Source organism: Trichosurus vulpecula, chromosome 3 (genome assembly GCF_011100635.1).
Source record: "Trichosurus vulpecula isolate mTriVul1 chromosome 3, mTriVul1.pri, whole genome shotgun sequence".
NCBI classification, from domain to species: Eukaryota; Metazoa; Chordata; class Mammalia; order Diprotodontia; family Phalangeridae; genus Trichosurus; species Trichosurus vulpecula.
This window is the reverse complement of record NC_050575.1, coordinates 182,803,887-182,819,521: the sequence shown is the minus strand read 5'-3', so window position 1 is coordinate 182,819,521 and position 15,635 is coordinate 182,803,887. Positions and strand designations below refer to the sequence as shown.

Below are 15,635 nucleotides of genomic sequence, written 5' to 3'. Positions count from 1 at the left end.
TATGAGCTTCCTGAGAGTAAGGACCAAGTCTCCTATCTCTCTAGAATGTAGGCTAACACAGGGCCTTGGATATTGTTATGTGCAAAGAAGGTGCATAATCAAGACTTGTTGACTTTATGTGAGAGAGTTGAATCTATTGGCTATAACAAGGTTTTGGATTATTTGTGGATTCCAGTGGTCCTACTCTCAAAAGGTACCTCTGGATAATTGAGAGTTGGTAGAATCAGTAAGGTGCAGGGAGGAGAATGCGGTCATTTTCTGAGGGCTGTCATAGGGTCCTTCTCCTGTAGAGAGATGGCAGGGTCTTAGAGGCGGCCATCCCTCTGTCTGACCAGTGGCCAATATGCTCCTGCTGTCTCTCTCTTCTGAGAAGAAGGTGGGTGAGTATATCCAAGCTCAGAGAATAGCAGAGATGTGAATACCAGCACCTTCTATTCTTCTCTTTTCTTCCCCTCTACCCCCACTCGCTCTGTTCCAAGTTTACCTGGTCTGAAGTCTTGGATCATCTACCTCCCAGATACATTCGATTACTATTTGACTTTTCCCTAAGGGAGGAGAAGATGCAAATTGCTGTTTCCAGGAACTAGACTCTGAGCCCGAAGGCTGGACACAAATGTTAGGCGGAAAAAAATTCCCTTCTCTGAGAGGTGCAGTGAGTCTCATGAATCCTTTGTAAACCCTTGTTTCTGTTCCCAGGGCTTTTTGCTCAATCATCAAACTGCTTCTCCTTCCTGTAAGAACCAATCAGCTATTTGCTCACAGTTCTCAGAGTTTACCATCAAAGATTGCTTAAGTTCATTTTACTTAAGAGAAGAGTGGAGACCAGAGGGATTCCTCAATTTGTGCCATCTCTCTCTCTTGCTGAGATGGTTTGTGCTTTTAGGAACTAGTTAAAAGACATCTATCCCTGTTCACCTCTTCCCCTCCCTGCCAGATCAAGTCTTCATAATGTCCTCTGCTGGCCTTACTCTTCTCCCCTGGGAGAAGTACATAGTGATGTTGGAATCCAGGACTGGGGATGGAACTTACACAGTCCAAGACTGCTGGCACTTTGGTATTTGGAGATACTGGTCTTGGTCCCTTGACCAGTTTATGTCAAGTTCCTTTTTTTGTGTATCTTAATGAAAACAAAACTTCCTGAATTCCCACTCATGGCCCACTCATGGTTGTCTCCTCTGAGGCCCCATTGCTTGAAGAAGAACTGGAATTATCTTCTTCCTTTGGGATTTCCTCTTCTTCAATCTGGACAGAGACTCCTTTCACTCTCCTTCTTCCTCTTGGGGACTTCTTAGATACTGCAAACAAGAAGCCAGACACTGGAATTAACATCAGGGTGGGGGAATCTTTCAGAAAAAGGGCTACGTGGGTCATCAGATGTGAGAGACACTGGGAAAAATGGACATTAAGCTAGATCAGATCTGAGACCAGGGCCTGCCCCAAGCAAACTGCTGAGCAGGCACCACTCACTTTTATTTCCACACATCTTCCTTATTGTCTAGCGATCCTCTTTTCCTATTCTTCAGAAGTCCTGGGCTTTCTGGCAGTCTAAAATCACCCCTCCAGGCCTGCCTTTTCTCACCCTTTCCAGTGCTCTGTTTTTCCAAATTACCTTCCCAATCACAACTCCTAGGCTTTCTATATGGAAACTCTTGGCTGGAAGTTAGGAGAAAAACTTTGATAAACTAAGTCATACTAAGCTGTGAGTGATCCATTGTCCAATTCTTTCAAGAGTGTTTGGAGATAGGAGGCTTGTTAACTTAAAGAGTGCTATAATTGGTGCCACTTAAGGTTGGAATGGTATAAAGAATCTCAAGCATTGTGGAGGAGATCCTTTTGAGAAGTTCAACCAGATACCTAGTCCCATGTTCCCAGCCAATAAAGCATTAAGCCGCGTTCTGGATTGTGGAGGCAGTTACTTCTGGAAGAACATTACCTTCCAGGGATGGAGGCATTGACTCAGGGAAATGTATCTTCCTGAGGTAGGAGTGCAGGGGCAAGGAAGGAATAACAGAATCTTTGCATTTTAGAGCTGGGAGAGGCCATTAAATCCAGTCAATGCCTGAGCAGAAATCACTTCCCCTCAAAAGTACTAAATCAGTGTTGTTACTGGATTTGGTTTTCATTGCCTTAGTTTGATAATCAGTTCCAAATTTGGGGGCTGAATATATGGACAATTGAGTGGCCAGCTTCCAAAAAAAAATAGATGACAAGAAAACCCATTCAGTGTTCAAATTCTACCCGACACAAGCCAATGTTCTTTGGAGAACTCTTGAAGGCAAAGGAGGATCATCTTTCTGAAGACCATGCAAAGCACATAGAAGCAACCTAGTATGGTGGGATCAGAAGACCTGCCCCTGCCACTTTCTACTTGTGTGACTCTGGGCAAGTCACTTAACCTCTTTAGCCTCAGTTCTTCAACTGTAAGATTGAGGGGTTTCACTAGATGACCTGTACGATCTCTTCCAAGTCTAAGTCTGTGACATAGTTGGGTTACCCAGGCTGAACCTTCTGATTATTTAGATTCTTGATAAATGAGAGTTTTATTGTTAAAAACAGCCTTTTGGGTCACCAGAAACATAGTGCAGTGCTTTCTCTGGAAGCTATGCTTATCCCTCTGGTGCAGGGCCCAGGCTGATTTTCTAGTGGTTTAGACAACTGATGTCTTCCTCCTTGTCATAAAACTCTCTGTTCCCTGGGGTTAGGGGCATCTCAGATTGGCCATCTTTCCTCTAAAATGATTCTATTTTCAGTGAGTCCTGTCTTTGACTTACATGACATAGAGAAATAATACTTTTCCCTAGCCACTTATAGAATGAGAGGTGTAGGGTGAGAAGCATTTGTTTTTCTGCTACTTTATGCCTAGAGTGTCTGTGCAGGAAGAATTTCCTTTGAAGGTTTGCCTTGCTTTGAAGATGTACCTAGAGGATTAGTGGCATTTTCTGGCTCTTTATGCTTCCTCTGTGGCAAGCCTGGGCCCTTCTATCTCAGGATGTAGGCAGCTACTTCCAGGGAGGTAATCCTTTTTGTTGCTACCTCAGAATTTAATTACAGCTCTTGAATCCAGAGTCCCTTAAAACCACGGGCAAAAAATAAACCACATTGGGGCAGCTAGGCGGCATAGTGGATAGAGTGGTGGGCCTAGAGTCAGGAGGCCCTGAATTAAAATCCAGCCTCAGTCACTTACTAGCTGTGTGACCCTGGGCAAGTCACTTAACCCTGATTGCCTCCAAAAACTCTGCCAAAATAAAACAAAACCAAAAGAACCCCAAAACAAACAACAAGGGCAGAGTGAAGATTGCTTGCTGGTTAGACATCAGAGAAGACTTCCTTATAGTGCAAGGTGGGTACATACTCTGGGTGTACATGACTGAAGGCAGGGAATTCTACTTTTTGGGCCCTTTCTCTGCAAAAATGAGCAGCTGTGGCCTGGGCCCAGGGGCTCTGCTTTATGGTATGGTCTCCAGGGGACAGCCAATCTAGCTCTGTGGGAGTCCCACCCTGGTAGTACACAGTTGTTTTTTTTTCTTTTAATAATATTTCCATTACATGAGAAGTAAGTAAGAGGTAGGAGATCGAAGGCTGCTCTTGGAATCAGGAAGACCAATGTTCACATCCTGCCTCTGATATGTATAAGCTGTGTGGGGGTTGTTTACTTGTTTTCAGTTGTATCCAACTCTTCATTTGGGTTTTCTTGGCAAAGATGTGGTTTGCCCTTTCCTTCTCCACTTATTTTGCAGATGAGGAAACTGAGGCAAACAGGGTTAAATGACTTTTGGCCAAGGTTATACAGCCAATAAGTATCTGAGGTCATATTTGAACTCTGGTCTTCCTGACTCCATGCCCAGCACTCTATGCACTATGGCACCACCTAGCTGCATGGTAAATCACATAATTTGTCCCAGAAGCTCTGTAAGACTACAGGTTATGGATAAGTTGCTGATCTCCATCAGTGGAGGGTGTTTCCACACTGGGAATTATCCATACTGATTAAAAATACTCATCTGGACTAAAAAAAGAAAATACTTTCAATGCTTAAAAAGAAGTAAAAAATCAAGTTGTAGGGTAACCCCACCCCAAAGACTGAGCCTACGCTATCCCGGTGCATTCAGGAAAATCCATCATGACCAAGATTCCCCAGATGGAACCAGGAAGCTCCTGCCAGGACCCCATCCTGAATTGTACCAAAGCAAAGAACTGACTTAATAAACTCACAGCTTCCCCACCCATGGCCCTGTGGGGCCCATCTGTACCATTTTGTGAAACATCTGGTTTGCATGATGAAGCAGGATGCGGCTACTGAGCTCAGGGCTGCTTAAAGCTTGGTCTTATCAAGGGCAATTTTCTGCTTATTCACCAGTAGGAAATAGCTGTATAACCCATGCCATTGTTGGAAAGTCCAACTGCTATAGCCAGTCTGGAAAATAAACAGAAGTTGCATAAAAGCTTTCTCCAAATGTCAATAGCTTATTGTGGAGTGGGTGGCCTCTGCTGTCAATCCATGTTTCTGGGTATTGCTTGGATAAACACTGAGGGACTCACACGTATTGGCTTATGTGTGAAAGAGAGCTCTTTCAGAGCCCTGGTTGCCAAGCCTGGGTGGCTAACCATTAGCAGGAAGTTCCCTGGGCAGGAGAGATACGTGGGGTTCCCAATGTACAGGGGACCGTGTCTTATCACAGGGAACTCAAACCCCAATAGTATCACCCTAGGCAAATGTTTGAGCAGCATGAACTTCTTGTGGTGGGAACAAATAGTCAGGCTTTGCCCTCTATACCTCTTCCGCTTTTAAATGGAAGTTTGGATCCTAATCCATCAAGCCCAGGGTTTGGGCCCCAGTCTCCTGGGAAGGGGCCTGCAATAGTTTCTGACACTTGTTGCAACCTTTGTTACAGAGCACTATAATGGTAGTAATGATGACAATAAGTCTCTTTGTATGATACCTTTAACCTTTTGATCTCACAAACACAATTTCCATTCGTTTTTTTTCTTTCTTTCTGTTCCATAATGCCTTAAATCACTCCAGATGGTAGTGATCTTATAGATCATTCAGGCCAGCCCCTTCATTTACAGGTGAGGAAACTGAGACCCAATAGAATAGAAAGCTCAGCAGGGCATGGTCCTGCTTGATAGAATGTAATTTCCTTGAGGGAGAGGACTATTGTTTTTTTTTTTTTTCAATTTGTCTCCAGTGTAAGTGCTTATTAAGATGACTACTATGTATCATGCATACAATTGTAAAAGTCAGATAGTGCCTGCCTTCAAGGCACATACGCTGTACCAAGGGGGAAAAAATATGTTCATAGTGCTTTCTAGCTTATGAAGTTTAATTCCCTCACTCCTGGCCCAGTGTTCAGTCGAACAAACATGCTGGGCTACCCTGCAGCGGTTGTAGTGATTTTAGTCACAGCTTTGAGTAGGCAGATGATAAGTCCAGAATTGCTGGGAGGTAAATTCAAACATGATTAGATACTAGAAATAACAGTTGCCCTTGAGGCCAGGCTCTCCTCCTCCCCTGTCATCCCCTCTTCTCTCTCCCATGATGCTTGGCTTGGAAAAGCCAACTCTTTAGGCTGGGCCCTCTTCCCTTATACCTTTACTCCACAGATCTTGTCCCCGTTTCCGTTTCTTGGGCAATCCCTGTATTTTATCCTTCACACAAAAATACCTTAGGTCTTCTCCCTGGGTTTCTTGGTTGTTTCCTGGGTCACAATTAGGAGCCACCTGAAGCACATGAGAGATATTGCTTAGGTTAGGATGAAGCACCATCTAATCCCAAGTCATAGAATCATAGGCTTTAGAGCTATATGGGTTAGAGATAATGGAGTCCAATCACCTCATTTTATAGAAGAGTAAGCTATGGCTCAGAGAGGGACACACAGTTAGTAGCTAAACTGGGATTTGAACTCAGCTCCTCTGGCTTCAGATCTACTGCTAGTCCCATCCTTCCCTTCATGTTATCTTCCCAGGTTATTCTCATCCAACCATCTCCCCTTTTGGTGCCCCCAAGTCCCAGGTGGCAGGAACGAACCTCACTGTCCGAGGTATCCAGCTCATCAGACTCTGGCTTCGAGGACTCAGCGTGGTTGGTGTCTGTAAGGCACAAGAAAGAATGTCAGGCTCTTGGTTTTAGTGAATAATGGTTTAGAAGGCCAGCTGTTTGGGTCCACATGTTATTTCATTGCAATAATGGGTCTTTAACTTCATCAGAATCACCTACTATGGGAATTTCCACTGTAACCCACCCAACCAATTGTTTGTGAGCCTTGACCTGAAGACCTACCATGAGGGAACCCAATACCTCCCAAGGAAGCCAGTTTCACTTTTGGATAGTCTAATGGTTGGGAAGTTTTCCATTACGTTAAGCCTAAGCTGGTCTCTTTATAGCTTCCCCCCAGTGCTCCTGTTTCTGCTCCTGGGGCCAAAAAGTAATAGGAGTAGGGATTAAGCCTATGATTTTACAGGCTATATAACTATAGGTATAAGGAACTTGAAGGTGAAGGAACTTCTTTTATCAATGCAGGGAAGAACTTTCTCTTCCATTTAGAGCCTTAGTGAGTTGCCTTGAGCACTGAGAGATTAAATGACTTGTCCAGTCACACAGCTAGTTTATGTCAGGGGTAGAACTCGAACCCAGGTCTTCCTCAATTGGAATCTGGCTCTCTATCCACTATGACAAGCCTAATCTTTATCCCATATGACAGTCCTTGAAAAGTTGAGCATGGCTTTTATGTATCTCTAGGTTTTTCTTCTCCAGAAGAAATTCAGTTGTTTCTCGTATGATGTGGACTCAGGACTCTTCACCATCCTAGTTTCCCTCCTCCAGATAGTCTATAGCTTATCAGTGTCCTTACACTATGGAGCCCAGAATTCTTTAGTGGCCTGGCCAGGGCAGAGTACAGAGGGCTGCCATCTTCTTCCTGGAAGCTACACCTGTCTTAATGGAGCCCAGAGCTGACGCATTGGCTTTTTAGCTCTCCTATTATATTGTTGACTCATATTGAGATTGCAATCCACTAAAACCCTCAGATCATTTTCAAACAAACTGCTACCTCTCTGAGCTTGTACTTGTGAAGTTTGAGTGTTCCCTCTAACAGTGCAGATCATATTGGATGGTACTCTTTGTCTCTGTCCTTCTGTAAACCTTCCAAGTGGGGTCCACTCAGCACAGAGGAGGTCCTCCTCTAATTGTTTTTTTTTCTTAGACTAGTCAGTGTGCTATAACATGTCCAAAATGAAATCCATCATCTTCTCCCATCGAATTCTTCCTTTTTCTAAAATTCCTTATTCATGAAGGTGCTAATGTGCTCCCAGTCACCTAGGATGACAACCTAGGTATCATACTTGACTGCTCACTCCCTCTCAACCCCACATCCCCACATCTAATCTATTGTCAATCTATTTATGTCTCTCATTTTACAGTCTTCTCTCCACTAATACTGTCACCTTTGACAATGTCTCCATTGATACTCTACCTCCTCTCCATTGATACTACTACCACCATGGTCCCAACACTCATCACCTCATGCCTAGACTATTGCAGTGAGGTGCTAGTTGGTTTTCTTGCCTCCAGTTTATCCTCCACTCAGCTGTCAAATAAATTTTCCCAAAGTACAGGTCTGACCATATCACCTCCCTGTTCAATAAACCAAGTGGTTCCATATTACCTCTAATTCCCTGTTCTAGTTCTCTAGGTTCCTTATCACCACCAGGATGAAATATAAAATAGACCCTGGCATTCAAAACCCTGTATAACCTGGCTCCTTCCTACCTAGTTTTCTTATACTTTATTCGTCCCCATATACTCTGTGATATGATGACATTGGCCTCCTTGCTGTTCCTCAGCCAAGACCCTCAAATTCCCAACTCCATGCATTTTTTACCAGCAGTCCCCTTTGCCTGAAATTCTCTCCCTCTTTACCCTCTCCTCCTGGATTGTTTGAAGTCTCAGCTAAAGTCTCACCCTCTGCAAGAAGTCTTTCCCAGTTCTCCTCTGTCTTAGTGTCTTCCCTCTGGGATGTTTTCTGATTTCTTCTGTCTATATCTTGTCTGTGCATCGTTGTCTGTGTGTTGTCCCTCCTATCAGACTGTGAGCTTCCTGAGGGCAAGGACTGTGTTTTTTAACCCTTTCTTTGTATCAATAGTGCTGAGCACAGTGTGTTGCATTTAGGAAGTGCTTAACTTCAATGCTTGTTGACTTTAATTAGAGGCTCTCCTAAATAAGATTCACAATCATTCACAAGAGTTCAACCTAACAATATCCACAGCAATAACTTAAGTGTATGAAGAACACTTATTACCCAGATTAATTGCAGTTGGATGAACTGCAGATTGAATTGGTCCAACAGTATAGGCAACACAGATGGACACTGAATTTTAGTAGCAGGAAGAATAGGCTGGATTGCATTTGGGAAATTGTCCAGCCCTTTAAATGCCCTTGTCTTCCCGTTGAAACAAAAATCCACAAGTTAAGTCAATACACATTTATTTGGTTCCTACTATGTGTCAGGCACTGTGCTAAGCACCAAGGAAAAATTAAGGGCAAAAACCAGTTCCTGCCTTTCAGGAGTTTATTCACAATTTAATGGGGAGATGACATACAAACAACTAAGTATCAACATAATGTAGACATCATAAATTGGAGTTAACCATCAGACGGAAGGCACTAATGTAAAGGAGGATTGGAAAATGTTTCTTAGAGAAGGCAGGATTTTAGCTGATCCTTGAAGAAATCCAGGGAAGCTAGGAGGCAGGGGCTGAGGAGGGAGAGAATTCCACGTATAGGGGCCATGGGGCAGTAAAATTCATGGAGTTGACAGATCTGAGTGTCGTGAGGGAGGAACAGCAAGCAGAATCACTAGATTGTAGAGCATGTAGAGGGGAGCAAGGTGTAAGAAGATTGGAGAAGCAGAAAGGGACCAGGTGATGAAGGGCTTTCAAAGTCAAACAGAGGAGTTTATGTTTGATTGTGCAGGCAATAGGGAGCACTTCAATGAGGGAGGGGGAGGGACATTGTGAGGAACATCAATTGGACAAATGAGTCGAGGATGGACTGGACAAGGGGGAGACTTGAAACAGTGTGACAAGGCAGCGGGCTTTTTTGCCTAGTTCAAGTATGAGGGGGTGATGGCTTACAGCAGGGTGGTGACGGTGTTACAGTGGTCCACCAGCCACATCCTGTAGCAGTGGCTATAGGCTCACATCAGCATAGTTGGCCAAACATTTGAAAACAGCTGTCTTGTCACCCTTGAATCTCTTCCTTTTCAGGTTAGCTGTTCTCAGATCCTTCAGCCAATCTTCAGATAGCATGGTTTCAAATACCTTTGCTCCCTGGTGTCTATCATTAGGTTGTATTCCAATTTGCCAAAGTAATCACTAAAATGAACCCAGAACTGAAACTAATATTCCTGACCTCCCTGGTTTCAAGGCCCAGCTAAAAATCTTACCTTTTGCAAGAAGTTTTTCCCACAAGACTTAGATGAATTGATGTAAAGTGAAGTGAGTAGAACCAGGAGAACATTGTACCCAGTAACAGCAATATCATACGGTGGTCATTTAGCTTTGCTCAGCGATACAATGATCCAAGACAATTCTGAAGGACTTAGGATGAAAAACGCTATCCACCTCCAGGGAAAGAACTGAAGGAGTCTGAATGCAGGTTGAAGCATATTTTTAACTTTCTTTATTTTTCTTGTTTTGTTTTGTTTTTGGTCTGTGTTTTCTCTAACAAAATGGCTAACATGGAAGTATGTTTTACATGGCTGCACATGTATGATATATATGAAATTGTTTGCCCTTTCAAGGAGGGGGAAGGGAAGAGGAGGCGAGAATTTGGAACTCAAAATTTTTTTAAAGTGAATGTTAAAAATTGTTTTTACATGTAATTGGGGGAAAAACAAAATAATTGGGAAAAAAAACAACAAAAAAGACAAAAAAGTCTTTCCCATCCCCACTCCTTTAATGTTAATGTCTTCCATCTGTTGAAAACCACCAATTGTCTTTGGTATATGTAGTTGTTTTTATGCTGTCTTCTTCATTAGACTATGAGTTCCTTGAGGACAAAGATTTGCCTTGCTTTGTATTTTCAGGGCTCACTACAGTGCCTGGAATATAGTAGGTGCTTCATAAATGCTTATTGACTGATTGACTACTTTCTCTCGTCCTTACTGTATAACCAGCCCATCTCCCTTTCCAGTCATCCATGTCCCAGATTGTGTCTGATTTCTTTCATAACCATAATGTCAATATAGATATGGTTCAGTTCCTTTGGCAGTATGTCAGTTCATTGACTGTTGGCCAAATAGCCCACATTAAGAATATGAACAATTAAATGAATGTTTGTATACTGTATAAGAACTGTGTAAACAATACCTTCTGTACCCTGCTTCATTATTATGGAAGTTGAAAAGAGAGAGGAACACATAAGACTGAGGATAATTTTGTATTTTGTTCATTGCCTGGGTCTCAGTACCCTCCCTTCCCCTCCTTCCCCCTATACAATCATTATTTAGTGGGATGCCAGCCCTCTGGCAATGCTCCTCTCTGCATGTAGCTAGGACAGCAGATACAGTGTGTAGGTTCATAGTATATTTAGATGATAATAACAGTCTTTCAGTCTCATCAGGATATAGTGCTTCACAGTAGTTTGCAAAATGTCTTAGAGTGAATAGAGACTAGCCATAGTCTCACTTGATCTGTACTAAAGTAGATAGGATAGAGATAATTATCCTAATTTTACAGTCACTTTTCCACCTTCCATCTCTTAGGGGATTCAGTCTTGCTCTTTTAGATGCCTTGCTAGCCTGGAATAGGATTCATCCCTCTCTTGGGGAATATAATACCAGGTCAAAGAAAGTCTGTCACCCAGGAGAGGTGTTTCCTCATTGATGTGTCATTCACTGACACCCTGGTGCAAAAGAATATATCGTCCCATTCTTGAGAGCAGTTTATGATGTAGGCAGAGAGAGGGAAACTGAAGAAAAAGGGACAAAGGCCCTGGGCCCAGGAAAAGGAGTCGAGGCACGCCAAGCTTTCCTGATTTCCCAGTTTGCCAAGGGTCAGCTTGGCCTAGCACTAGGCCTCCCAGCTACACCTCCACCCCAGATCTCCTGATTGCCCCAGGATCTTCTTGCTAGGCCCAAGGCTCAGTTTACATAGTGAGCTGGCAGTGACCAAAGCAGTCTTAGGCCACATCTCTTGATGTGACTCATAGTCTGGCTCCTTGGAAGTGGGAACGAAGGGAGGTGATTCAATTATGACAACATGGAAAAGGCTCAGAGAATGACTACAGTCAAAAGGGAAGGCATAGGAGGGAGATTCTAGAGTCTCAGTCACATAACATAGTGCAGAAATCCAGAACTGGAAGGGCCTTCAACGGAAATCTGTTCTAGCTCCTCCTCATCTCCTGGGCAAATATTTAAGCCACTCCAGCTACCCCTAGTGAGTCATGTCTTGGTTTGTAATAATATAGCATTTGTATAATACTTTATATTTTTCAAACAATTCTACTTATGGAAAATGCCCATTCCTTTCCAAATATGTTTACCTTTCTGTCATCTTATCTTCCCAAAACCCATGTGAGACAGGTGATGTAAATTTATTTATTTTTTCCCATTTTATAGATGATGAAACAGAGGCTCAGACAGGTAAATTGTCCAAGACCAATGCCCTTAATGATACTACCCTGGACTACTTTTTAATTTTATCAAGGTCACTTTGAATCTTAACCTCTGCAAATGCATGGACCATTATTCTCTATGCCATTGTATTCATCATCAGCAAGCAGACTGAATAAGGTCCCCAGGATTTGTTCATTCTGGATGTCCCTCCGTGGGTTCACCATAACCCACTGATAATACTTTGATCATGACATGGATACAATAGTACTATAGTTAGCAAGAATATTGGCTTTAAATCAGGAGACCAAAATTCCCATCCCAGCTCTGCCATTTGCTATTGTGTTACCTTGTGCGAGTCATTTTACCTCTCTGAGTTTTAGCTTCCTCGTCTATAAAATGGGCATAATTATAGTCATACTACCTAGAAAGGCAGCAGAGCATAGTGGGTAGAGTGCTGGCCTTAGAGTCAGGAAGACCTGGGTTTGCCTCTAACACTCAATCTTGGATTCATGGGCATGTTGCTCGTCTTCCTGGGGTTCAATTTTCTCATCTTTATAACGGGGACAATACCTAACTTATAGTGTTTTTGTGAGGTCAGATGAAATAATAGAAGAAAAGCACTTTGCAAACTTGAAAGTTCTAAATAAATGTCATAAATAAATGTCTAAATCAATTCTTATTATTATCTACCTCTAGGCTAAGGGATCCAGTGAGATCATGCATATAAATTGTCACAGAAATATAAACGATTATAATTACTATGGTGCTCTCAAGCTATATCAGTTCTTTTATGGATATGATACAATCTTAGGATCATAGGATACAGAGCTTTAAGAGATGTTAGAGATCACTTAGTCCATTTTATAGTTGAGGAAATTGAGGAGATGGCTGTCCCTGGTCATCCAGGGAGTTAAGTGGCAAAGACATTACCCTTTAAGCAATTATTTTACATATTAACAGAAGACTGTGGTTGGGAGAGGGATCCAGAACTGTTGCAAAGATGGAAATATGATCTGAAAGTGCAGAAAGCAATGAATATTTTATTGCTATCTAATCAACACGCTAAATGAAGCTATTTAAAAATGATAACTAATGTTTCCATAATGTTTTAAAGTTTGAAAAGAGATTTGCATATATTATCTCATTTTAGCCTCATACCAAACCTGTGAGGTAAGTGCTCTACCATTATATAAATTTGGGGCAGCTAAGTGACAGAGTGGATTGAGCTCTGAGCCAGGAGTCAGGAAGACCTGAGTTCAAATCCAACCTCAGACACTAGCTATGTGAGTCCTGGGTAAGTCACTTAACCTCTGTCAGCCTTGGTTTCCTTGTCTGTAAAATGGGGATAATAATAGAACCTGACCTCCCAAGATTGTTGTGAGTATCAAGTGAGATGATAATTGTCAAGTGCTTAACACAATGCCTGGCACACACACACACACACACACACACACACATATATAAATGTATATATATATACATTTATATATATACATATAAATATATATATATAAATATATATATATATATATAAAGCACTATATAAATGTTAGCTATTATTATTAGGAAGCTGAAGTTCCCATAGGTTAAGTTACTTGCCCAGGATAACACAGCTAGTAAGTATCAGAGGTAGAATTCTGAACCTAGGTCTTCCAGACTCCCAGTCCAGCAATCTGTTCACTGTGTCCCTTTATTTGTTATTTTGATGACTACTAGTAGGATTACCTGGTTGACCATCTGCTTCTTGTTTCCGGAGAGACAACCTCAGCCTGATTCCTGGTTCATGTTCAGCCTCATCTGAAGCGAGCTTGCTGAGATGATGACCTTGTGGGGACAGCATTTGCTCCTAGGAAATAACATGGAGGACAACAGTACTTCGCATCTCTAGGGCTCTGCATGCTTCCTGATCGAAGCTGCTGATCCCTCCAAACTTGAGGCTTAAATAAGCCCTCCCTGATGTCCCTGCTACCCCAACCCTTGTTCCGGAGTAGGAAATTCCTGGGTTTCAGACCGAGACAATATTCTGCTATTGTTCCGTGTTCAATCTTATTTCAAGTACCATGCCTTGATATAAGATATTTTATAGGTTTTTTATGGGATTTTACAAGTCATGAAACCCACCCCCTAATTTTTATAGGTGATAAAACAGGTTCACAAAGTTAAGTGGCAGAGCTGGGATTTGAACTTAGGTCTTCTGACTTCAGTTCTAACATTTTTCCACCTTGTCATACTGAGTCACTTTTAAGTACCCTCTTTAAAGACTAGATGGTCTCCAAGGGTTTTTCTAACTCTGGGCATCTAAGCTCCTCTGGTTCTTGATTTTCATCATTTTGCTTTAGAATGATGGGGTTGTTTTTTTAAGTAGCCCTATGAGACATTGTTTTAGGCACAAAAAATTTTACTTACTTAAAGAACAATCAGTACAATAGTCTAGAAATCACTGTGCACAGTTTAAGAAATTTAGAGGCCACTGAAGGTACAGCAGGTGTTTTTCTTCTTTTTAATTTAAACAGTGCTATCATTTAGCTGGGGTAGTCTCTATGTCTCAAAGTCCCTAAGTCCCATAGCTCTTATGGCAAAGAGAATAAGAGGGGTGCCAAGCAATTAACATTTTTTCATACAGTGTATATAGTTCTCTAATATTTCCTGTGTGGCAAGCTTGTCTCGTGGTTAGAGAGACAAGGAGGAAACTTCTCATGTGCTTCCCAAGGACAGGGAGCATGTTTTCTTTTGAGTACAGGTAGGACAATTCTGAACACATGGGGATGGGGTGGGGTTGCAGGTTGTGGAAAAACTTGTTGACTTACTGATCAAACAGGCCAAGAGGAACACAGGACTTGGAGTCACAAGACCTAGTCTCTATTTCCAGCTCTGCCACATGCTAACAAAAAAATCAGTTTAAAAAGTCACTTTGATTTCTTTGTCTGAAAACTGCCTGTTCATATCTTTTGACCATTTATCAACTGGGCAATGACTTGTATTCTTATAAATTAGCCTCAATTCTCTATATATTTGAGAAATGAGGCCTTTATCAGAGATACTTGTTGCAAAAATTAAAAAAAATCTTTTAAATATTATGTAATCAATTATCTATTTTACATTTTATAATGCTCTCTATATCTTTTTTGGTCCCAAACTTCCCTTATCCATAGATCTGACAGGTACACTATTCCATGCTCTCCTAATTTGCTTATGGTATTATCTTTTATATATAAATCATGTACTCATTTTGACCTTATCTTGGTAAATGGTGTGAGATATTAGTCTATACCTAGTTTTTATGATAGTTTTCCATTTTTCTCAGCAGTTTCTGTCCCAAAAGCCTAAATCTTTGGGTTTGTCGTATACTAGACTACTATGGTCATTTACTATAATGTATTGTGTACCTAATCTGTTCTGCTGATCCACTACTTTATTTCTTAGCCAGGACCAGATTGTTTTGATGTATGATCTATATCAGATTGCTTACCCTCTCAGGGAGGAGGGAGGAAAGGGAGGAAGAGAGAAATAGAATTTGGAACTCAAAACTTTAATTTTTTCCCCCACTTAATAGTATTATATTTTTTCTAATTACATGTAAAGATAGTTTTCAAAACTCATTTTTATAAGATTTTGAGTTCCAAATTTTTCTTTCCCCCTTCTTCCTCTCCTCCCCAAAAACAGCAAGTAATTTGATATAGGTTATACATGTACAATCATGTTAAACATATTTCTACATCGGTCATGTTGTAAAAGAAGAATCAGAACAAAAGGGAAAAAGCATGAGAAAGAAAAAACAAATAATGAAAACAGTATGCTTTGATCTGCATTTAGATTCCATAGTTCTTTCTCTGGATATGCATAGAATTTTCCATCATGAGTTTTTTGGAATTCTCTTGGATCATTGTATTGCTGAGAAAAGCTAAGTCTATCATAGTTGATCATCGAAAAATGTGGCTGTTATTGTGTACAATGTTTTCCTGGTTCTGCTCACTTCACTCAGCATCAGTTCATCTAAGTCTTTCCAGGTTTTTCTGAAGT

The 15,635-nt window shown here is 41.5% G+C and overlaps 1 protein-coding gene across 1 annotated transcript in view; it reads right to left on the bottom strand.

Moving 5' to 3' along the window:
• Positions 1–1,149: 1,149 nt before the first annotated feature.
• Positions 1,150–15,635, bottom strand: part of RBBP8NL (RBBP8 N-terminal like) — a 45,282-nt gene continuing 30,796 nt past the window's right edge. The window contains exons 10-13 of the mRNA XM_036748349.1: positions 13,341–13,461; positions 6,029–6,090; positions 5,592–5,721; positions 1,150–1,295 (exon numbers count right to left, since the gene is read on the bottom strand). Of these exons, the coding sequence (XP_036604244.1) occupies positions 1,150–1,295; positions 5,592–5,721; positions 6,029–6,090; positions 13,341–13,461 (459 nt within the window). The remainder of the gene's footprint in view (positions 1,296–5,591; positions 5,722–6,028; positions 6,091–13,340; positions 13,462–15,635) is intronic.